This window comes from Pristiophorus japonicus, chromosome 5, assembly GCF_044704955.1.
Source record: "Pristiophorus japonicus isolate sPriJap1 chromosome 5, sPriJap1.hap1, whole genome shotgun sequence".
Classification (NCBI taxonomy): Eukaryota; Metazoa; Chordata; class Chondrichthyes; family Pristiophoridae; genus Pristiophorus; species Pristiophorus japonicus.
The window spans coordinates 276,874,559-276,900,467 of record NC_091981.1 but is presented as its reverse complement, the minus strand read 5'-3'; the positions used below and the strand labels follow the sequence as shown (position 1 = coordinate 276,900,467).

The window sequence follows — 25,909 nt, the reverse complement described above, 5'->3', positions numbered from 1 at the left end:
CCAGTGTGCTCAACTCTTCAAACGACTTGCTTGCTGGTTTCTCGGGTGCCAGCAAGTCCTTCATTAAAGTGTATGTTTGAGAGCCACAGCTGGTCAAGAGATGGGCTCTTCTCTTGTCTGCCTTGTCATCGCCTAACCAGTCTTTGGTTACAAAGCTTTGCTGAAGCCTTTCTATGAAGTCCTTCCAATTGTCTCCAGCATTGTAATTTACATCTGAGCCGTTGTTCGCCATTCTGTGGATTCTGTAATCCCGTAACTCGTCGCCACTGTAAAGTCCTGTCCCCTCAGTACAGATTCACACAAGGCACATAGTGAAGTCAAGATCACTCAGGACCTGCACCTTTATTTCACAGCTCTCGAATGCCTCACTTGCCCAAGACCTGTCCTTATATACCTGTCTGGGACAGGTATCCAGTGTCTCCTGCAAGTGCACCCCTGGTGGTAAGGTATGCTGATGGTTACTAGATCATATCTAGTAACAGTCATGTATAGCATGGTAAGATACAGTTGTGTACAGTAGTGAGAGATACATGACAGCTCTCATCACCAAATCAAACCTTGGTCTGTCCCCCTATTCCTCTGGCACTTTCTCCCCCTTTGAGTATTTCACCTTGTTCCACTCCTCTCATTAAAATTCTCGTTTTCTACCACCCACCAAGTACGATAAAAATATTATCACCGAGATATCTTCACTGCTTTCCTCCCTCAGGCTCTGCACTGAGAAACATTTCATCCTCAGTGATTTCAACCTCCATCTCAATTCACCATGCTCTCTCTCCTCCGAGTTCACTACCCTCCTATCCTCCATTAATCGCTCCCTCCATGTAAACTCCCCAACCCATATTCACGGCCAACCACTTGATCTTGCCATCACTCGTGGCCTGGCCCACTCCCACCGTGTCAATCGCAGAAAAGGCCATCTCTGACCACTTCCTTGCATTGCTCTCTACCCACATCTCCCTCCCCCAACCCTACCTCCTTCTGTGTCCGTCCCTGGAAAAAAACTCTCCCAACTGAACTTATGAAATCCCGACTGTCCAGATTTTGATCCTCCATGCACCACAACTTTTCTGCAACTAGCAATCTGCTCAACCACACGCTCACCTCCACCTTTGATGCACTAGTCCAGATTAAAACAATGACTCTCTCTCACTCTGGCCATTCACCCTGGTATGGTCCTCATCTTCGCTCCCTCGAGATCAAGGGACACAGGCTTGAACGGATATGGCGGACAACTGGCTTAGCCATTCACCATCAGATCTGGTTGAATCACAAAGCATTATCGGGTTCTGCTCTCATCTGCCAAAATTGCTCACTATTCCAGGATCATCCCGGCTTCTATTCTCTACTGCCAACTGTCTTCTTAAACCCCTCTCCCCAGTCTCCTCCACACACAACTCCAGCAAGTGTGAGGAGTTCATGAACTTCGTGGTCTCCAAGATTGAGACGAATCAATCAGCTGCCTCTGCCACTTCCCTTCCTTCCCCTAGCTCACCGGACCAAACTTCCTCTAAGATTTCCCCTCTGCCTTAGCCCTGAACTCTCATCTTTCTCCAGTTTCTCTCCGATCTCCCTTCTTTACCTCTCCATGCTCATCTTGTCAATGAGTCCCACGTCCTGCTCCCTTGACCCAATTCCCACTAAACTGCTGACCACCCAACTTCCTTTTGTGGTTCCCATGTTAGCTGACAGCGTTTACAGTCTCCTCAGGTACTGTCCATCTCTCCTCAAATCAGGCATCATCACCCCTCCTCAAAAAAAACACTTGACACCTCTGTCCTTGCAAACTACCGCCCCATCTCCAACCTCGCTTTCCTCTCAAGTCCTTGAACGCGTTGTGGCCTCCCAAATCTGTGCCTATCTTTCCCGGAACTCCATGTTTGAATCCCCCCCCCTCCCAATCCGGTTTCCATCCCTGCCACAGTACCAAAAAGGCTCTCAAAGTCACAAACGACATGCTTTGTCACCTTCTCGACCTGTCTGCAGCCTTTGACACAGTTGACCACTCCATCCTCTTCCAACACCTCCCAACCATCGTCCAGCTGGGTGGGACTGCACTCACCTAGTTCCATTCGTGTCTAATCATAGTCAGAAAATCACTTGCAATGGCTTCTCTTCCCACTCCTGCATCATTACCTCTGGTATCCCCCAAAGATTTATACTTAGTTCCCTCCTATTTCTCATCTACATGCTGTCCCTTGGCGACATCATCCGAAAACACAGCGTCAATTTCCATACGTACGCTGACCAGCTCTACCTCACCAGCACTTCTCTCGACCCCTGCACAGTCTCGTAACTGTCAGACTGCCTGTCAGACATTCAGTACTGGATGAGCAGAAACTTTCTCCAATTAAATATTGAGCCCCCTCCACAAACTGATCCCTAACCACTGACTCCATCCCTCTCCTTAGCATCCGAGGCTGAACCAGACTGTTCGCAACCTTGGTGTCATATTTGACCCTGAAATTAGCTCCCGACCACATGTTCGTGGCATAACGAAGACTGCCTATTTCCACCTCCGTAACATTGCCAGTCTCCACCCCCTGCCTCAGCTCATCTGCTGCTCATGCCTTTGTTACATCTAGACTAGACTACTCCAACACACTCCTGGCTGGCCTCCCACATTCTACCCTATGTAAACTTGAGGTCATCCAAAACACGGCTGACCGTGGCCTAACTCGCACTATGTCCCACTCACCCATCACCCTTGTGCTCGCTGACCTACATTGGCTCCCAGTTAAGCAACGCCTCAATTTCAAAATTATGCCCTTTGAGCATCCATGATTATAAATCACTCCACCATCTGCAGCCGTGCCTTCAGCTGCCTAGGCCCAGAGCTCTGGAAATTCCGTCCTAAATCTCTCCGCCTCTCTTTCCTCCTTTAAGACATTCCTTAAAACCTACCTCTTTGACCAAGCTTTCGGTCATCTGCCCTAATCTCTCTATGTGGCTTGGTATCAAATGTTCATCTTATAACACTCCTGTGAAGCACTACGTTAAAGGTGCTATATAAATACAAGTTGCTAACATAACAAGATGACCAAAAGGTATTTCACACAAAAAAGTGGAGGGGGAATGGGGGTGCGGTAGGGGAAAGGATACTAAGCAAGAGAAAATTTAGAGGCAGGTATGGAAGAAATAATTTTGAAAATCAATGCTTTGGGAAAGGGCGAGCAGCGACGACTGGGGTGATCAATGAATAGGACTTGGTGTGGAATAGGTTGCGGGCGGTGGAGTTTTGGAGGAGTTGGAGTTTACGTAAGGTGGATCGCAACAGTTTAGTGTGGATAATGTTGGACAAATTCGGACATGAAGCTGGGGGTGAGTGTTTCGGTTGTGGCAGGGGCAAAAGAGATGGAGATGGGCAATGTTACAGACATGGAAACAAGAGGCTTTGGGGAAGGTTAGGAAATGGGGTCTGAAGTTTGGCTCAGGGTGGACAGGGATTGTGCACCGTCAGGTTCAACCTGAGTTTTGGTCTTCCCAATGCTGTACAAAGTTTGTCTCATCCATGACATAACTTCAGATGAGCAGTTGAGTCACATAGTGCCAGTTATGAAGCCGACAGTGCCAGTGGAGATTAAGCTGGGTGTTGTCAGCATGCATATGGAATACCCATGCTTACGGGTAACATCACAGAGCGGCAGCATGGAGATGATGAACAGGAGGTGGACTGGTCCAATGATGAAATGGCAAAAGTGACTGTGGAAGCACAGCAACTGGTATGCTGCTAGCTCTGCTGGAACCATTTAAGTGGGCTGCAGAAGAGAAGTGGTGGAGAAGGACAGGTTGCTCAAGTCAATTGCAAACAAATGCAATGTGACTGCAAAGTGCCCCAAGAGCTGCTCTGGATCCCTCAGGAAACCATACTTATAGACAGAAATCTGTCTGCAGTGCGGTTTTCCAGGATCGGCCAGCTTTGAATTGGCGTATTTGAAGTTATGTTTAAAACATAGCCATTCCAGGACACTCCCATAATTGATGTCACCGGCACAACCCAACAGGGAGGGAGAGGTCAGCTATGACACCAACGCTTAGTGAAAGATGTTGAAGAAATTTGTAGCAAGACCATTCAGTCGCTCTTGGAAAAAAAAAGGCCCAGGGTGTGGCGGGGAATAAGAGTGCTATTAACAAACAGTAGTTTTCCAGGACTTTCTTTTCCCCTGCAAGTATACAGCAGTTAATGGAAACAAAGAAAAGGCAGGTAGATTTAGAGTCAAACAATGAGGCAGCACAGAAGGAGGGCATTTGGCCCAAAGAGCTATTCAATTAGTGCGTCTCTCTACCTCTCTGTTCTCCTTTAAGACGCTTCTTAAAACCTACCTCTCTGACCAAGCTTTTGGTCATCTGCCCCAATTTCTCCTTATATGGCTCGGTGTCAAATGTTTTGTCTTATAATAATCCTGGGACATTTTACTATGTTAAAGGCGCTATATAAATACAAGTTGTTGTTGTTGTTGTGTCATGCAACCTGTCCTTTTCAAGTATTTATCCAATTCCCCTTTGAAAGTTATTGGGGCTACAATTCCGGCATCGGCAGGTCCGTACGGAATACGTATAGACCCGGCGAGACCCTGCAAAAGCTGATCTTCGCTGCACATAGAGACATAGAAAATAGGTGCAGGAGTAGGCCATTCAGCCCTTCTAGCCTGCACCGCCATTCAATGAGTTCATGGCTGAACATGCAACTTCAGTATCCCCTTCCTGCTTTCTCGCCATACCCCTTGATCCCCCTAGTAGTAAGGACTTCATCTAACTCCCTTTTGAATATATTTAGTGAATTGGCCTCAACTACTTTCTGTGGTAAAGAATTCCACAGGTTCACCACTCTCTGGGTGAAGAAGTTTCTCCTCATCTTGGTCCTAAATGGCTTACCCCTTACCCTTAGACCCCTGGTTCTGGACTTCCCCAACATTGGGAACATTCTTCCTGCATGTAACCTGTCTAAAGCCGTCAGAATTTTAAACGTTTCTATGAGGACCCCTCTCATTCTTCTGAACTCCAGAGAATACAAGCCTAGTTGATCCAGTCTTTCTTGATAGGTCAGTCCCACCATCCCGGGAATCAGTCTGGTGAATCTTCGCTGCACTCCCTCAATAGCAAGAATGTCCTTCCTCAAGTTAGGAGACCAAAACTGTACACAATACTCCAGGTGTGGCCTCACCAAGACCCTGTACAACTGTAGCAACACCTCCCTGCCCCTGTACTCAAATCCCCTCGCTATGAAGGCCAACATGCCATTTGCTTTCTTAACCGCCTGCTGTACCTGCATGCCAACCTTCAATGACTGATGTACCATGACACCCAGGTCTCGTTGCACCTCCCCTTTTCCTAATCCATCACCATTCAGATAATAGTCTGTCGCTCTGTTTTTACCACCAAAGTGGATAACCTCACATTTATCCACATTATACTTCATCTGCCATGCATTTGCCCACTCACCTAACCTATCCAAGTCATTCTGCAGCCTCATAGCATCCTCCTCGCAGCTCACACTGCCACCCAACTTAGTGTCATCCGCAAATTTGGAGATACTACATTTAATCTCCTCGTCAAAATCATTAATGTACAATGTAAACAGCTGGGGCCCCAGCACAGAACCTTGCGGTACCCCACTACTCACTGCCTGCCATTCTTACTCTTTGCTTCCTGTCTGACAACCAGTTCTCAATTCACGTCAGCACACTATCCCCAATCCCATGTGCTTTAACTTTGCACATTAATCTCTTGTGTGGGACCTTGTCGAAAGCCTTCTGAAAGTCCAAATATACCACATCAACTGGTTCTCCCTTGTCCACTTTACTGGAAGCATCCTCAAAAAATTCCAGAAGATTCGTCAAGCATGATTTCCCTTTCACAAATCCATGCTGACTTGGACCTATCATGTCACCTCTTTCCAAATGCGCTGCTATGACATCCTTAATAATTGATTTCATCATTTTACCCACTACTGAGGTCAGGCTGACCGGTCTATAATTCCCTGTTTTCTCTCTCCCTCCTTTTTTAAAAAGTGGGGTTACATTGGCTACCCTCCACTCGATAGGAACTGATCCAGAGTCTATAGAATGTTGGAAAATGACTGTCAATGCATCCACTATTTCCAAGGCCACCTCCTTAAGTACTCTGGGATGCAGTCCATCAGACCCTGGGGATTTATCGGCCTTCAATCCCATCAATTTCCCCAACACAATTTCCCGACTAATAAGGATTTCCCTCAGTTCCTCCTCCTTACTAGACCCTCTGACCCCTTTTATATCCGGAAGGTTGTTTGTGTCCTCCTTAGTGAATACCGAACCAAAGTACTTGTTCAATTGGTCTGCCATTTCTTTGTTCCCCGTTATGACTTCCCCTGATTCTGACTGCAGGGGACCTACTTTTGTCTTTACTAACCTTTTTCCCTTTACATATCTATAGAAACTTTTGCAATCCGCCTTAATGTTCCCTGCAAGCTTCTTCTCGTACTCCATTTTCCCTGCCCTAATCAAACCCTTTGTCCTCCTCTGCCGAGTTCTAAATTTCTCCCAGTCCCTGGGTTCACTGCTATTTCTGGCCAATTTGTATGCCACTACCTTGGCTTTAATACTATCCCTGATTTCCCTTGATAGCCACGGTTGAGCCACCTTCCTTTTTTTATTTTTACGCCAGACAGAAATGTACAATTATTATAGTTCATCCATGCGGTCTCTAAATGTCTGCCATTGCCCATCCACAGTCAACCCCTTAAGTATCATTCGCCAATCTATCCTAGCCAATTCACGCCTCATACCTTCAAAGTTACCCTTCTTTAAGTTCTGGACCATGGTCTCTGAATTAACTGTTTCATTCTCCATCCTAATGCAGAATTCCACCATATTATGGTCACTCTTCCCCAAGGGGCCTCGCACAATGAGATTGCTAATTAATCCTCTCTCATTGCACATGACCCAGTCTAAGATGGCCTCCCCCCTAGTTGGTTCCTCGACATATTGGTCTAGAAAACCATCCCTTATGCACTCCAGGAAATCCTCCTCCACCATATTGCTTCCAGTTTGGCTAGCCCAATCTATGTGCATATTAAAGTCACCCATTATAACTGCTGCACCTTTATTGCATGCACCCCTAATTTCCTGTTTGATGCCCTCCCCAACATCATTACTACTGTTTGGAGGTCTGTACACAACTCCCACTAACGTTTTTTGCCCTTTGGTGTTCTGCAGCTCTACCCATATAGATTCCACATCATCCAAGCTAATGTCTTTCCTAACTATTGCATTAATCTCCTCTTTAACCAGCAATGCTACCCCACCTCCTTTTCCTTTTATTCTATCCTTCCTGAATGTTGAATACCCCTGGATGTTGAGTTCCCAGCCCTGATCATCCTGGAGTCACGTCTCCGTAATCCCAATCACATCATATTTGTTAACATCTATTTGCACAGTTAATTCATCCACCTTATTGCGGATACTCCTTGCATTAAGACACAAAGCCTTCAGGCTTGTTTTTTTAACACCCTTTGTCCTTTTAGAATTTTGCTGTACAGTGGCCCTTTTTTTTCTTTGCCTTGGGTTTCTCTGCCCTCCACTTTTCCTCATCTCCTTTCTGTCTTTTGCTTTTGCCGCCTTTTTGTTTCCCCTCTGTCTCCCTGCATTGGTTCCCATCCCCCTGCCATATTAGTTTAACTCCTCCCCAACAGCACTAGCAAACACTCCCCCGAGTACATTGGTTCCAGTCCTGCCCAGGTGCAGACCGTCCGGTTTGTACTGGTCCCACCTCCCCCAGAACCGGTTCCAATGCCCCAGGAATTTGAATCCCTCCCTGCTGCACCACTGCTCAAGCCACGTATTCATCTGCGCTATCCTGCGATTCCTACTCTGACTAGCACGTGGCACTGATAGCAATCCTGAGATTACTACTTTTGAGGTACTACTTTTTAATTTAGCTCCTAGCTCCTTAAATTCGTTTCGTAGGACCTCATCCCTTTTTTTACCTATGTCGTTGGTACCAATGTGCATCACGACAATTGGCTGTTCTCCCTCCCTTTTTAGAATGTCCTGCACCCGCTCCGAGACATCCTTGACCCTTGCACCAGGGAGGCAACATACCATCCTGGAGTCTCGGTCACGGCTGCAGAAACACCTATCTATTCCCCTCACAATTGAATCCCCTGTCACTATCGCTCTCCCACTCTTTTTCCTGCCCTCCTGTGCAACAGAGCCAGCCACGGTGCCATGAACTTGGCTGCTGCTGCCCTCCCCTGATGAGTCATCCCCCCCAACAGCACTCAAAGCGGTTTTGCAGGGGGATGACCACAGGGGACCCCTGCACTACCTTCTTTGCACTACTCTTCCTGCTAGTCTTCCATTCCCTATCTGGCTGTGGACCCTTCTCCTGCGGTAAGACCAACTCGCTACACGTGCTACTCACGTCATTCTCAGCATCGTGGATGCTCCAGAGTGAATCCACCCTCAGCTCCAATTCCACAACGCGGTCCGTCAGGAGCTGGAGGCAGATACACTTCCCGCACACGTAGTCGTCAGGGAAACCGGAAGTGTCCCCGAGTTCCCACATGGTACAGGAGGAGCATAACACCCGACCGAGCTCTCCTGCCATGACTTAACCCTTCGACACACTTAAATTGGCAACAACAATGTTAAAAGTTACTCATTGATATCGAAAAGAAAAAAGAAAAGCTACTCACCAATCACCAGCCAATCACTTACCCCCTTGGCTGTGACGTCACCTTTCTGTTTCTTTCTACTTCTTTTTTGCCTCCTCCCTGTAGCTGCACCGGCACGCCTCTCGCGGCCTTTTATCGGCCTCTGCTGATCCCCGGACTCACGCCTCAGCGACCACGAACTCCCGCTGCCTCTCGCGGCCTTTATGTTAAAAACCCGATCCACTAAGCAATGCACATACGCCAAAAACTGGCCTTTCTGATCCATGAAGCGTTGGCTTGACAGATCCTCCACATCCAGGACATTTGCGCCGGCGAGATTGGGCTATTTGCCCAACTCTTGCCCAGTGAATGTCCTTAAAACTCTTGCGCTTGGTAAAAGCAGGCTGATACGCTGGTAAAGGTAGGCTAAGAGTTTTAAAACATAAAAATGTGTATTTCAATTTTATTTTTATGTTAATAACCCGATCCACTAAGCTAAGTTTATTTTAAACCCTATTAAAATATATATTTTTTCTAATCCGAAATTTTTTCCCCTAAAACATTTAATTTTAATTATGGTGAGGGTTTTTTTTTGTATGTTGTGTTTAACGTGTTTTGTTTTCTTTTCCGATTGCTAGCAATAAGAACTCAGATACGGAGTTCTCATTGCTATCAATGAGAATACTGTACCGTGATTGGTTGGCCAGTCACACGTAACTCCACCTTCTTTGTGCGAACCGCGAGGATGGGGGTGCACACGCCGAAGTGCAGGGAGAGAAGGCCTCCCACCGCGATCGCAGGTGCCTCCGGGGCCGCCAGGTAATTTCGTTAAAAAAACTCTCGGGTCGGAAGCGTTCGTCCGAAGGAAGCCACCGACCCGAATTTCAGGCCCATTATTCAATCTGCTTCCACCACCCTTTCAGGCAGTTCATTCCAGATTATAACTCACTGCATTAAAAAAAAAAATCTCATCTCGCCTCTGGTTCTTTTATTTTAAGTCGGTGTCCTCTGGTTACTGATTTGAGCAGGAAAAAAATTACAATCGAGATGAGAGCAGAACGCTGGAGAATTGGGAAGTGATAAAAAAGTGAAAAAAGGGGCAATAAAGACTATTTGATCCCGACACAGGGAACTAGACATCAGGTAGCACATGGGCTTTTCTCAACTGTATTATGCAAATATCACAGAAAAGGTATTTTCCAGGTAGCAACATCACTGTTTTACACGGAAACTGCTTTTCCTTAGTTCTTGGGACACTATAGAACAGCAAGTTAATTCCCTTATTGGTTAAAAATCTATCTATCTGTGACTTGAATACATTCAATGAGCTAGCCACAACTGCTTCCTTGGGGAGAGAATTCCACAGATTCACAACACTCTGGGAGAAGAAATTCCTTCTCAACTCGGTTTTAAATTGGCTCCCCTGTATTTTGAGGCTGTGCCCCCTAGTTCTAGTCTCTCCGACCAGTGGAAACAACCTCTCTGCCTCTATCTTGTCTATCCCTTTCATTATTTTAAATGTTTCTATTAGATCACCCCTCATCCTTCTGAACTCCAACGAGTAAAGACCCAGTCTACTCAATCTATCATCATAAGGTAACCCCCTCATCTCCAGAATCAGCCTAGTGAATCGTCTCTGTACCCTCTCCAAAGCCAGTATCTCCTTCCTTAAGTAAGGTGACCAAAACTGCACGCAGTACTCCAGGTGCGGCCTCACCAATAACCTGTACAGTTGCAGAAGGACCTCCCTGCTTTTGTACTCCATCCCTCTCGCAATGAAGGCCAACATTCCATTCGCCTTCCTGATTACCTGTTGCACCTGCAAACTAACTTTTTGGGATTCATGCACAAGGAACCCTGTGCGGAGGGGAGCGGGTAGGTCCGAAGGCCTCCTCGTAGGACTGCTCCTGGGCACGGCCAAGGGTGCCATCAGCCGGTCCAGGCAGCGGGCGGTCGAGGGGGTCGTTCAACCTGACTGCCTGCCTCTCTTCCGCTCTTACATCCGGTCCAGGGTGTCCTTGGAGATGGAGCACGCGGTGTCCACCGGTACGCTCGCGGCCTTCCGCGAGAGGTGGGCACCGGAGGGACTGGAGTGCATCATCACGCCCGGCAACCAAATTTTAATTTGATTTTACGTTTTTAAGTTTAATTTGTTTTAATTGCCGGTGCTTTTAGTGTCCCCCTCCCCTTTTATAGGGGGCACTGGAAAAATTTGATTTTAGCGCCCCAAAAAAAAAAACAAAAACCAAAAAAAAAAAGGGGCCTTGAAAATGTCTGCTGTGTCACCCAGATCGGGTGGCATGGTTTTAATGTTTTATGTTTCTGCAGGTTAACTCAAAAGAGTTTCATGCACAAGGACCCCCAGGTCCCTCTGCACCGCAGCATGTTGTAATTTCTCCCCATTCAAATAATATTCCCTTTTACTGTTCCCCCCCCCCCCCAAGGTGGATGACCTCACACTTTCCGACATTGGGCTAAGGTTTGCAAGATGGAATACATTCGCTTAACCTATCTAAATCTCTTTGCAGCCTCTGTGTCCTCTTCACAACCCGCTTTCCCACTAATCTGTGTGTCATCTGAAAATTGTGTTACACTACACTCTGTCCCCTCTTCCAGGTCATCTATGTTTATTGTAAACAGTTGTGGTCCCGGCACCAATCCCTGTGGCATACCACTAACCACCGATTTCCAACCCGAAAAGGACCCATTTTTCCCGACTCTCTGCTTTCTAGCCAGCCAATTCTCTATCCATGCTAATACATTTCCACTGACTCCGTGTACCTTTATCTTCTGCAGTAACCTTTTGTGTGGCACCTTATCGCATGTCTTTTGAAAATCTAAATACACCACATCCATCGGTACACCTCTATCCACCATGCTCGTTATAACCTCAAAGAATTCCAGTAAATTAGTTAAACATGATTTCTCCTTCATGAGTCTGTTTGATTGCACTATTTCTATCTAGATGTCCCGCTATTTCTTCCTCAATGATAGTTTCAAGCATTTTCCCCACCACAGACTAAACTAACCGGCCTATAGTTACCGGCCTTTTTGTCTGCCCCCTTTTTTAAACAGAGGCGTTACATTAGCTGCTTTCCAATCCGCTGGTATCTCCCCAGAGTCGAGAGAATTTTGGTAGATTATAACGAATGCATCTGCTATAACTTCCGCCATCTCTTTTAATACCCTGGGATGCATTTCATCAGGACCAGGGGACTTGTCTACCTTGAGTCCCATTAGCATGTCCAGCACTACCCCCCCTAGTGATAGTGATTGTCTCAAGGTCCTCCCTTCCCACATTCCTGTGACCAGCAATTTCTGGCATGGTTTCTTTGTCTTCCACTGTGAAGACCGAAGCAAAATAATTGTTTCAGGTCTCAGCCATTTCCACATTTCCCATTATTAAATCCCCCTTCTCATCTTCTAAAGGGGCCAACATTTACATTAGTCACTCTTTTCCGTTTTATATATCTGTAAAAGCTTTTACTATGTTTTGCGCAAGTTTACCTTCGTAATCTATCTTTCCTTTCTTTGCTGTCGTTTAAAATTTTCCCAATCTTCTAATTTCCCACTAACCTTGGCCACCTTATACGCATTGGTTTTTAATTTGATACTCTCCTTTATTTCCTTGGTTATCCAAGGCTGGTTATCCCTTCTTTTTCACTGGAATATATTTTTGTTGAGTACTATGAAAGAGCTCCTTAAAAGTCCTCCACTGTTCCTCAATTGTGCCACCGTTTAGTCTGTGTTTCCAGTCTACTTTAGCCAACTCTGCCCTCATCCCACTGTAGTCCCCTTTGTTTAAGCATAGTACGCTCGTTTGAGACACTACTTCCTCACCCTCAATCTGTATTACAAATTCAACCATACTGTGATCACTCATTCCGAGAGGATCTTTTACTAGGAGATCGTTTATTATTCCTGTCTCATTACACAGGACCAGATCTAAGATAGCTTGCTCCCTTGTAGGTTCTGTAACATACTGTTCCAAGAAACAATCCAGCATGCATTCTATGAATTCCTCCTCCAGGCTACCCAGTGCGATTTGATTTGACCAATCGATATGTAGGTTAAAATCCCCCATGACTACTGCCGTTCCTTTTTCACATGCCTCCATTATTCCCTTGATTATTGCCCGCCCCACCGTGAAGTTATTATTTGGGGGCCTATAAACTACGCCCACCCGTGACTTTTTCCCCTTACTATCTCTAATCTCCACCCACAATGATTCAACATTTTGTTCATTAGAGCCAATATCATCTCTCACAACTGCCCTGATATCATCCTTTATTAACAGAGCTACCCCACCTCCTTTCCCTTCTTGTCTATCTTTCCGAATTGTCAGATACCCCTGTATGTTTAATTCCCAGTCTTGGCCACCCTGCAACCACGTTTCTGTAATGGCCACCAAATCATACCCATTTGTAATGTTTGTGCCGTCAACTCATTTACTTTATTTCGAATGCTGTGTTCGTTTAGGTAGAGTGTTTTAATACTAGTTTTTAAAACCATGATTTTTAGTTTTGACCCCTCCTGCAGCCCTTTTATATTCATTCAGTGGCCCTTTTTGTTTTTTGCCTTGGGTTTCTCCCACCTCCACTTTTACTCATCTCCTTTCTGTCTTCTGCTTTTGTCTCTCTATTTTTGGTAGACGTAAAAGATCCCATGGCAGTATTTTGAAGTAAAGCAGGGAAGTTATCCCCGGTGACCTGGCCAATATTTATCCCTCAATCATAGAAACATAGAAAATAGGTGCAGGAGTAGGCCATTCAGCCCTTCGAGCCTGCACCACCACTCAATATGATCATGCAACTTCAGTACCTCATTCCTGCTTTCTCTCCATACTCCTTGATCCCTTTAGCCGTAAGGACCACATCTAACTCCCTTTTGAATATATCAAACGAACTGGCCTCAACAACTTTCTGTGGTAGAAAATTCCACAGGTTCACAATTCTGATTGAAGAAGTTTCTCCTCATCTCAGTCCTAAATGGCTTACCCCTTATCCTTAGACTGTGACCCCTGGTTCTGGACTTCCCCAACATCGGGAATATTCTTGCTGCATCTAAATTATCCAATCCTGTCAGAATATTATATGCTTCTATGAGATCCCCTCTCATTCTTCTAAACTCCAGTGAATATAAGCCGAGTCGATCCAGTCTTTCTTCATATGTCAGTCCTGCCATCCCGGGAATCAGTCTGATGAACCTTCGCTGCACTCCCTCAATAGCAAGAATGTCCTTCCTCAGGATTAGGAGACCAAAACTGTACACAATATCAACATCACTAAAACAGATTATTTGGTTGCTGTTTGTGGGAGTTTGCTGTGTGCAAATTAGCTGCTGTGTTTCACACTTGCAATGGTGACTACACTTCAAAAAGTACTTGATTGGCTGTAAAGTGCTTTGGGGCATCTTGAGGACATAAAAGGCTTTTTATTATATTTGAAAATTTGTCATTTAAATGGTCCTGACTACATTTGGAAGAGTGGAGATGAAAGACAGCTCAGCAGGTGAGCAAGAAAAAGAGAGAACTTGGATTCTAAAAATAGGTGACATTTTACAAATAACTCATTTTAATACATGGTTCTGTTTAACTTAATCTAAAAAAAAAACCCTTGGCCACAGAAGATTTTTATTTCTCTCCTTTTCCCCCCCCCCTGCCATTTGGTCATTGGTGGGTTACAAGTCCATAGGTTGCCATTTCCCCCCTCTAGTGCCTTGTGCAAATGCTCATTCTGCCGGTCTGACCGCAGACTAGAATTGTTAGCAGGCAATGCGATCATGGGCAGTATCGTATTCATAATTTGGTCATCGCCCGACATCCCACACTTTCAGGAGGGAGATCGGGACCCATGTCTGTCCTGGGAGGAGTGGGGGCTGGGAGTCGATAAGACCAATTACTCGCACTCCTATTCCCTCCCTGATTGAGATCGGCTAATTCCGCACTGTCCGAGGATGGAGGCAGGGAAGCTTCCTTGCCTGTACAGCTCAGCTATTCATTGCCTTAGCCAGCTGAGCCATCATCAGAGGTTCTGGAGGTCTCTTAAAACAGAACAAAGCATTTTTTTTTTAAATCAAATACATAACACTGATGTATTATTATGAGACATTCGAACTGTCAGTGACCTCTGTTGCTCAATGAAAGGCAATATTTCATCCAGGCGTGAGCTCTTTCAGTCCCACAGACAAAGAGCGAACAACAGATGAAGTCTGCATTATCTTGTGCTATCAGGCGTTGTTTTTCCAGTTTCCTGATTGCACACAGCCTGGTTCGCCCTGTGGGTTGGCAAAAATGCTTAACTTATTCTTAATAGATTCCCTGAAATTCAAAATAATTTTTCATTTGCCACATTTTTCTTTCCAATAAAAAAAAATTCAATTAATCTGCTGGCAATGACCTACCGTCACAGTCGGTACCGAAGACGACTGCATCCACTGGAGGTTCCTCACGTTGCTCAAACAACACCAGCTGTAGACACTCGTGACATTCGCAAAGACGTAAGAGTCCGATTTTACTGGTCAACACCCATTAGCGATATTATTCTCTTCAATTGGTAGGATAGACGTCTCCCCTTCACTCTCTTGCAGCTGGCTGCGAGAATCCTGTATCAAATGCAGTTTCAATCTAGTTTATAGTGTGCACAAGTCCACAGCGCAAAACCGCCCAATCTGGCGCACGAATTGGCAACCGCGGAGGGCAATTGGTACGGGAAACAAAAACGTTACTCTGGTTCAGAAGGGTTGTCCTGCTGAGGCTGGTGTCAAGGCACATTGTTGGCTGGTAATTTGTCTGGAGCCACTGAACAACACACAGTCATGACACTGCTCGAGTTAACTGACCAATATTTTCTGACAAGCCATGATAGAGAAAGTACTTAATCTGGCCATGTTGCGTGAGCAGATGTCTATTGCCACCAAAATCAAACACCAGTGCCCCCCCCCCTGTAACAACAGCATCACTGCTTGGTTGCATTTCAAGTCTACAAATGCAATGTGCATCACTCATGAACAGTTTATGTTAATTGCTGAAGCATACCACAACAACCAATAAACCAAAGCACCCAGGCATGGCCGAGTTTGGTGGGTGAAAGTTTGTTAAAAAATATTCATTTGCGTGCTTTAGGGTCAAAAGAAGTGGAGAGTAAAGTGAAGCAAAAATGCTTTGTCTGGTCACTGTGCCGCCTGCACTGGTGAAACACCAGTGTGCTTTTGGAGCTCACATGTCTTTAAATGAGTCATCGCTCAAGGCAGCCTGAATAAGCTCCACTCCCTGGCCACTGGGCAAAAGATTTTTCTCTTTCAGCTCTACGAGAAGGGTGCTGATGCCTTTCCATTTCTTGACCACTCGACGTTCCCTCTGCCTGCTAATCTTTATTTGTTGTCGGAGGTAGTCCACTTCATCTTGCAACTGGAATATCTTCCTCTTGGCTGCGACAGGATTAGCCAAACAGTAACTATGTTCTTGGAACACTACTTTGTTGCCGCTGGTGCCACGCCAAATACCAGTCGTATTCGTGCCAACGCTAGCAAATTGAACAGTACTAATGGTGTTGGATTGCTGGGACTTGGATAACTCCTCAGCGTCCAGACGGGATTTCCTGTCTGCTAATTTCTGTTAAAAAACACACACAAAATACAAACTCAGTGTTATGACAGACAGATGTTGGCAGGCTATTCAACGGAGGACGATCAATCGCAGTCAAGCCCAATCCCATCCTTATCCTACGTGAATTTATAGACACTTTGTATATAGACAGTGGATAGTGAGCAGGAGCCCCAGCTGATTGTCTCTTCCCCACCAAGGTATGCCGAGGATAACTAGTGCCCCAACTGTTGAGCCGAGGCCAAGATTCCTTTTAAATGCAATTCCTCATTGAAGGTTCCCTGTTTGGTAGGGAGTCAGTGTCTCTGTTTGATATTACTCTTACCTCTGCCCCCCCCGCAACCCCGAAATATTATTTCTTCCATTTTTCCTACCCCAGGTGTTTCCAATTACTGGCCCATAGGAAGAATGTGGCCTGCTCCCTAATTTTATGAAGGACTGTCTCGTTACTGCTTCCACCATAAAAGCACAGGTAAGTGAGGTAGAATCATATAAGGGTTACAGCACAGAAGGAGGCCATTTGGCCCATCAAGCCTGTGCCGACTCTCTGCAAGAGCGCTTCAGCTAGTCTCACTCCCCGCCCTTTATTCGTAGCCATGCAAATTTATTTTCTCTCAGTACTTATTCAATTCCCTTTTGAAAGCCACAACTGAATCGGCCTCCTCCACCCTAGCAGGCAGTGCATTCCAGATTGCTGCATAAAAAAGTTTTTCCTTATGTCGCCTTTGATTCATCTGCCAGTCACCTTAAATCGGTGTTGTCTGGTTCTCGACCCTTCAGTCAATGGAAACAGTTTCTCTCTAGCTACTTTGTCTAGACTCCTCCATCAAATCTCCTCTCAATCTTCTCTGCTCCAAGGAGAATAACCCCAGCTTCTCTAGTCTATCCATGTAACTGAAGACCCTCATCCCTGGAACCATTCATGTAAATCTTTTGTGTACCCTCTCTAAGGCCTTCACATCCTTCCTAAAGTGCGGTGCCCAGAATTGGACTCAATACTCCAGTTGAGGCTGAACCAGTGTTTTTATAAAAGGTTCATAATAAATTCCTTGTTTTTGTACTCTATGCCTTTATTTATGAAGCCCAGGATCCCGTATGCTTTTTTAACCGCTTTCTCAACCTATCTTGCCACCTTCAATAATTTGTGCACATATGCCCCCCACCACCCCCCCCACACCCCCAACCCCCCCACACCCCACCCCCCCACCCCACCCCCACCCCACCCCCCCCCACCCCATTTAGAATTGTACCCGTTAGTTTATATTGCCCCCTCCTCATTCTTCATACCAAAATGTATCACCGCATTTTTCTGCATTAAATTTCATCTGCCACATGTCCGCCCATTCCACCAGCCTGTCTATGTCTTCTTGAAGTATATCACGAACCTCCTCACTGTTCTCTATACTTCCAAGTTTTGTGTCAGCTGCAAATTTTGAAATAGTGCCCTGTGCACCTACATCCAAGTCATTAATATATATCAAGAAAAGCTGTGGTCCTAGTACCGACCCCTGGGGTACACCCCTGTGTACTTTCCTCCAGTCCGAAAAACAACCGTTCACCACTACTCTCTGTTTCCTGTCACTTAGCCAATTTTGTATCCATGTTGCCACTGTCCCTCTTATTCCATGGACTTCAACTTTGTTGGCAAGCCTATTATGTGGCACTTCATCAAACGCCTTTTGGAAGTGTCTACGTACATCACATCAACCGCATTGCCCCTCATCAACCCTCTTATCGCATCAAAAACCCAATCAAGTTAGTTAAACACGATTTTCCTTCAACAAATCTATGCTGGTTTTCCTTAATTAATCCGCACTTGTCCAACTGACTGTTAATTTTGTCCCGGATTATCGTTTCTAAAAGCTTCTCCACTACTGAGGTTAAACTGACTGGCCTGTAGTTGCTGGGTTTATCCAGACACCCTTTTTTGAACAAGGGTGTAACATTTACAATTCTCCAGTCCTCTGGCACAGCGCCGTATCCAAGGAGGATTGAAAAATTATGGCCAGTTCCTCTACAATTTCCACCTTTACTTCCCTCAGCATCCGAGGATGCATCCCATTAGGTCCTGGTGAGTTATCTACTTTAAGTACAGCCAGCCTTTCTAGTACCTCCATCAATTTTTATACCATCCAGTATCTCAATTACCTCCTCTTTCACTATGACTTTGGCAGCATCATCTTCCTTGGTGAAGACCGATACAAAGTACTCATTTAGTACCTCAGCCATACCCCCTACCTCCATTTTGGTCCATAATCAGCTCCACCCTGCCTCTTACTACCCATTTATTATTTATATGCCTAATGGGCGAGCGCTATTTATCATCTGCGCTTACATCTCAAAAGACAACCGGCAGAAGCAGCTGGTCTGATGGTGGGACAATGGGAACATTTAAAAAATATATATAGATCAGTGGGAACATTTTGGGTTGACAAGCACCTCCCACTCTCAGCTACAATGGTCTCTCACCAGAGTTGGGACCTGTGGTAGGGTAGATTCCTAAAGCAGGTCCTAACTGAATGGAGGAAGAGCAGCACTGTTGGGATGAGTGGGGGTGTATTAGTTCATTGCATCCATGCTTGAACAGCCAGCAACACTATGTGTAATTTGTCTATTAATTCCCACATGCACATGGTTATGTGCAAATGGTGCATTAGCTTTTATTGCAAGGAGATTGGAGTATAAGAGGAAGGAAGTCTTGCTGCAATTATATAGGACTTTGGGAAGACCATACTTAGAGTATGGTGCACAGTTTTGGTCATCTTACCTAAGGAAGGAGATGCTTGCTTAGAGGGGGTACAACAAAGGTTCACTGGATTGATTTCTGGCATGAGAGGGTTGTCCTGTCAGGAGAGATTGAGTAGAATGGGCCTATATTCTCTGGAGTTTAGAAAAGTGAGAGGTGATGTGATTGAAACATATAAAATTCTTAGAGGGCAGAAAGACTGTTTTCCCTCAGGGCTAGAACTAGGGGCCATGGTCAGGATAAGGGCCATTTAGGACTGAGATGAGGAGACAGTTCTTATGCTTCTTTGGAATTCTCTATCCCAGAGGGCCGTGGATGCTCAGTCGTTGAGTAAATTCAAGACTGAGATCAATAGATTTTTGGGAACTAAGGGAATCGAGGGATATGGGGATCGGGCGGGAAAATGGAGTTGTGGTTGAAGATCAGTCATAATCTTATTGAATGGCGGAGCATGCTCGAGGGGCAGTATGGCCTACTCCTGCTCCTAATTCTTTTTTACTGACAGGTTCTCTTCACCCTAGAGGTGAGCATCGTTCATTATCAGCATTCACTTCACCTCAAGTAATAGCTGGCCAGTTATTCAGACAAATATCAATGTAGTAATCCTTCAGCTGATTGAAAAAAAAAAATCAAGGTTGCAGAGGTAACCTTAAAATTAGAGCCAGGCCATAAGGTTGTAGAGGTAACCTTAAAATTAGAGCCAGGCCATAAGGTTGCAGAGGTAACCTTAAAATTAGAGCCAGGCCATAAGGTTGCAGAGCTAACCTTAAAATTAGAGGTAGGCTGTTCAGGAGCGATGCCAGGAAGTGTTTCTTCACACACAAGGTAATGGAAATCTGGAACTCTCTCTCCTCCAATAAAAAAGGTATTGATGCTGGGAGTCAAAATTTTAAAAAAAAAACTGAGGTGGATACATTTTTGTTAGGCAAGGGTATTATGGGTTACGAAACCAAAGCGGCTAAGATGGAGTTGAGATACAGATCAGCCATGATCTAATTGAATGGTGGATCAGGCTCGAGGGGCTGATTGCATTGACTATCTTGGAACAGGAGTAGGCCAATGTATAACAAGAACAAGGAATGAGAAAATGCACAGAAAATCTAAATAGCAGTATTTTCCAAATGTTGTTGTTCTTGGATGTGGGCCATAGTGGTCGGCCATCCTAGCAACTGAGTGATTTTGGAGGCCATATCCGAGGGTGTTAAGAGTCAACCACAGGGAGTGAGACTGGAGCCATGCGCAGGTAGGGGGTGGCAGCTTCCCTTCCCCTGAAAAACATTAGTGAACCACTTGGGTTTTTAAAACAACCTGACGGGCGTCAGTTTTTCTATTGCCAGATTATTGAATTCAGTTTCACAGCTTGCCATAGTTAGATTTGAATTCACAACCTTTTGGGTGGCTAGTTTGTTTACCTGGTAGTGAAATGGTTCTGGTACTAGACTAGCAATTCAATTAACAATGTATTTCAAAGACAGACAACATTCAATTTTCAATAGTTAACAGATTGTAACATTACTCGATTTCTTATCCACAGCTGAGACAGTTCCCAATCCACCCTGTGCATGGTTTCCACACACCAAAAAGATTAGCAAAGTCTGTAGAAAAAATAAATAAAAATGAACAGGGTTCAAAAAAGAAATCTGTCAGAAGTGGGCACTTACTGAAAAAAGGGAGCATGATCTCAATTTTTAAATGACTAGAAACCTACTATTTATTGGAACAATTACCTCATGATTTTTATACCATAGCACAAGTGAGATCCTGCCCTTACTTTTTGAATTTGTGGTGGGAAGTCGAATATTGTCGGGACAGCATCTTCTCGTAGACGCCTGGTTTGTCCTGTCCGGTCAAAGCAAGGTTGCTCAAAATGTTTCGAGCAAAGGAAGGTGTGTTTGCTCGGCTTGAAGTTTACACGCCGAACTCGCCGTATCCACTCCGTCCGTCTCCCAGGGTTAGAGGGAAACCTTAAAAAAAAAACACAAAGAAAACAGGTCATCTCTCTCTGGTCTGCAGATCAGTAAATTTATCGACAGATTCTAAAAGTATAATTCCTTCAAAATTATGAAGGGTTTTGATAAGAAGCAACTGTTTTCACCGGTAGGAGAATCGGTCAGCAGAGGTGTAATCTATACAAAAGGAGGAGAACAAAGTATTTGACTAAACAGATAGGAACACAGAAAGGTGTGGCAAATGGATTTCAATGTAGGCAAGTGCAAGGTCATTCACTTTGGACATAAAAAGGATAGATTAGAGTACTTTCTAAATGGTGAAAAGCTAGAAACATTGGATGTCCAGACAGACTTAAAAAAAAATGAATTCATGGGATGTGGGCGTCGTTGGCAAAGCCAGCATTTATTGCCCATCCCTAATTGTCCGAGAAGGTGGTGGTGAGCCGCCTTCTTAAACTGCTGTTCTTTGTGTCAGTTTAGGCCATTTCAGAGGGCAGTTAAGAGAAAACCACATTGCTATGGGTCTGGAGTCACATATAGGCCAGACCAAGTAACGAAGTCAGATTTCCTTCCTTAAAAAGGATATTAGTGAACCAGATGGGTTTTTACTAGCTTTTCATTCCAGATTTATTCAATTAACTGAATTTAAATTCCCCAGCTAGCGTGGTGGGATTTGAACTCATGTCTCTGGATCATTAGTCCAGGCCTCTGGATTACTCATCCAGTAACAGAAACACTGTGCTACCGTTCCAGTTACAGGGGACAGTAGCATAGTGGTTATATTACTTAGGGGCCATGCACATAGATCATTAAAGTGTCATGGATACAGAAAATAATCAAAAAGGCTAATGGAATGCTGGCCTTTATATCTAGAGGACCAGAATACAAGGGGTTAGAGGTTATATACAGCTATACAAAGTCCTGTTTCGACCATACCAGTTCTGGGCACCGCATCTTAGGAAGACTATACTGACCTTGGAGGGAGTAAATTTAGCAGAATGATACCTGGACTCCAAGTGTTAAATTACGAGGAGACATTATACAAACCAGGGTTAACCCTGGAATTTAAAGGGTTAAGGGGTGACTGGATTAAAGTTTTCATGATATTAAGGGGAACTGATAGGGGTAGAGAAACTATTTCTGCTGGTTGGGGAATCTAGGACTAGGGGGACATCATACAAATTAGATCTTTCAGGAGTGAAGTTCTACATGCAAAAGGGTGGTAGAAGTTTGCAACGCTCTTCCACAAAGGGCAATTGATGCTAGGTCAATTGTTAGATTTAAAATTAAGACTGATAGAACAGTCTTGTGGGGCTAAATGGCCTACTCCTGTTCCTATATAGCCTCGATAAGACCAGAGTACCCACATTCATTATAAAGGGCTAGTGGGTGCAAACTCCTAAGGCGCTTCGCATCGCTCGTTTGGCTCATTCTGAGAAAGAATGAAAGACTTGCATTTATATAGCGCCTTTCATGACCACCAAAAATCTCAAAGCGCTTTACAGCCAGTGAAGACTTTTGAAGTGTAGTCACTGTTGTAATGTAGGAAATCCGTTTTGGCTGCCCCCAAAAGTTCATCACCATCCTCCGCCTGCTCCACGACGGCATGCAGGCCGTGATCCTTACCAACGGATCCATTACAGACCCAGTACACGTCTGGACCGGACCGGGGTCAAACAGGGCTGCTTCATCGTGCCAACCCTCTTCTCAATCTTCCTCGCTGTCATACTCCACCTCACAGTCGACAAGCTCCCAGCTGGAGTGGAACTAAACTACAGATCCAGTGGGAACCTGTTCAACCTTCGCCGTCTCCAGGCCAGGTCCAAGACCATCCCAACCTCTGTCGTCGAGCTACAGTACACGGACGATGCCTGCGTCTGCGCACATACAGAGGCTGAACTCCAGGACATAGTAGGAAAGCATGGGCCTTATGCTAAACATCAGCAAGACAAAGGTCCTCCACCAGCCTGTCCTCACCGCACAGCACTGTCCCTCAGTCATCAAGATCCATGGCGCAGCCCTGGACAACATGGACCACTTCCCATATCTCGGGAGCCTCTTAACAAGAGCAGGCATTGACGACGAGATCCAACACCGCCTCCAGTATACCAGTGCAGTCTTCGTCCGCCTGAGGAAAAGAGTGTTTGAAGACCAGGCCCTCAAAACTGCCACCAAGCTCATGGTCTACAGGGCTGCAGTAATACCCGCCCTCTATATGGCTCACAAACATGGACCATGTACAGTAGACACCTCAAGTCGTTGGAGAAATACCACCAACGATGTCGTCGCAAGATCCCACAAGTCCCCTAGGAGGACAGATGTACCAACATTAGCATCCTCGACCAGGCCAACATCAGCATCCTCGACCAGGCCAACATCCACAGCACTGAAGCACTGACCACACTTGATCAGCTCCGCTGGGCAGGCCACATAGTTCGCATGCCAGACACGAGACTCCTTCATGGCAAATGAGCCAAAGGTGGGCAGCGGAAACGTTACAAGGACACCCTCAAAGCCTCCCTGATAAAGTGCAACATCCCCACTGACACCTGGGAGACCCTGGCCAAAGACGGCCCTAAGTGGAGGAAGCGCATCCAGGAGGGCGCTGAGCACCTCGAGTCTCGTCACCGAGAGCATGCAGAAATCAAATGCAGACAGCGGAAAGAGCATGCGACAAACTAGTCCCACCCACCCCTTGCCTCAACAACTATCTGCCCCACCTGTGACAGAGACCATGGTTCTCATATTGGACTGTATTGACCTAAGAACTCACGTTAAGAGTGGAAGCAAGTCTTCCTCAATTCCGAGGGACTGCCCATGATGATGATGATGATGATGATGTAAGAAATGTGGCACCAACATGATAATGACCAGATCATCTGTTTTTTGTTATGGTGAGGTATAAATATTGGCCATGACACCGGGGATAGCTTCCCTGCTCTCCTTCTAAATAGTGCCATGGGATCTTTTACGTCTACCTGAGAGAGTAGACACGGCCTCAGTTTAACATCTTATCTGAAAGATGGCACCTCCGACAGTGCAGCACGCACTCAGCATTGCACTGTCAACCTAGATTTTTGTGCTCAACTTCCTGGAGTGGGACATGAACCCACAACTTTTGACAGAGACAAGAGTGCTACCCACTGAGCCACAACTGACACACCGTGGGCAAAAGTGTGGCGAATGAGGGTTGGGGCCCAGAAGACCCAAGGGCCCAGAGGCAGCACGGGCCAGCCCTTACTGCGATAGGTGTGCGCACTCGGTCCGTGTAGCAGAGCAGGTCTCCAGTCGTCCTGGTTCAACCCTTGCCACTGGATAAAGGCCTAGCTCTGACAAGCCCGTGTGGTGGCTGATGTGCAACGGTCACCACACATTAATAAAATCCACGCACAGGCATCTTCCACCCCCTCAATTGGAGTTCAGGATTGGAATATTGGGTCCTTCATTGAAACTTCTGTGAACTCTTGTGGAAGCAAGTCATCCTCGTTCAAGGGACTGCCTATGATGCTGAGCTGACACATAAAATGCAATGAATGAGATTTGGGTCAATACAGTGATTTGAACAATGGACCTCACTTTAATAACTTAAGGCCTTATATGCTCACAAAACTCAAAAAAAAAATCTATCTCTAGTTGAATGGGTACTAATTATCGTACAATACACATTTTTTCCAATTGGGTTACATTTCAAAGAACCTGTATCAACGTAGACCACAAAAACAGTACCTAATGGCACAAGGCAGGAATACATCTACTATTAGCCCATGACCTCAGGCATCCCAAAGCACTGTTATAGTGTAGGGATACACAATTTGCACGCAGCTTATATGGCTCATTCTGAGCTAGAGAATACAATGAATGAGACTTGTGTCAATAAGGTGATTTAAGTAATGGACCTCACTTTAATAACTAAGGCCTTGTGTGCTTACAAAACTCAAAGAAGGAATCCATATTTGGTTGAATGGGTCATAATTATCATCTAATACAGGGGTACGGTAGCATAGTGGTCAGGTTACTGGACGAATGATCCAGAGACACGAGTTTAAATCTGACCACGGCAGCTGGGGAAATTAAATGAATTTAAAAAAAAATCTGTAATAAAAAGCTAGTATCAGTAATAGAAAGCATGAAACTATCAGATTGTCGTAAAACCCTATCTGATTCACTGATGTTCTTTTGGGAAGGATATTTGCCATCCTTACCTGATGGCCCTGTGGTTGACTCATAACTGCCCTCTGAAGTGGTCTAGCAAGCCACTCAGTTGCATCAAAATCGCTACGAAAAACTATAAGAATAATAAAACCGAACGCCATCGACCTAGGCACCGGATTCGGATGCGAAAAGGAATCTTTGAGGAGATATTGAATAGAATGGGCCTATTTGGGGAAGAATGAGAGGTGATCTAAAATTCTTAGAAGGCTTGACAGGGTAGATGCTGAGAGGCTGTAGCCCCTGGCTTGAGAATCTAGAACTAGAGGTTATAGTGTCAGGATAAGGAGTCAGCCATTTAGGACCAAGATGAGGAGAAATTTATTGCGCTTCTTTGGGATTCTTAAGCCCAGAGGGCTGTGGAGGCTCAGTCAGAGTATATTTAAGAATGAGATTGACAGATTTTGGGGCACTAAGGGAATGAAGGGATATGGCGGGAGAGTGGAGTTGAAGTAGAAGATCAGCTATGATCTTCTAGAATTGCAGAGCAAGCGCGAGGGCTACAAGGCCTACTTCTGATGTTCTTACGGCTGCGGTGTGGGAAGCTGAAGAGATGCATTGCAAGTCATCTCTGCCCATATTTATATTCTTGGCAATTGTGCACATTCATGAGGCGTAACTCAGCCAGAATGAATTAGCCAATATTGCATTGTGAATGGAACCACGCCCAATCCTGGCTGCCAGCAACAAATTCTTCGCCTACAAAATAGTTGCTTTTTTAGCTCAAGAAGCTACTTTGTGCAATCAATTGAATACAACCGTGGAAA

The 25,909-nt window shown here is 45.3% G+C and overlaps 1 protein-coding gene across 1 annotated transcript in view; it reads right to left on the bottom strand.

Moving 5' to 3' along the window:
* The window catches only part of LOC139264712 (THAP domain-containing protein 2-like), a 37,433-nt gene that overhangs the window by 9,375 nt on the left and 2,149 nt on the right, over positions 1–25,909 (bottom strand). Inside the window, exons 2-3 of the mRNA XM_070881656.1 lie at positions 20,756–20,948; positions 15,038–16,247 (exon numbers count right to left, since the gene is read on the bottom strand). Of these exons, the coding sequence (XP_070737757.1) occupies positions 15,852–16,247; positions 20,756–20,948 (589 nt within the window). The 3' untranslated portion in view covers positions 15,038–15,851. The remainder of the gene's footprint in view (positions 1–15,037; positions 16,248–20,755; positions 20,949–25,909) is intronic.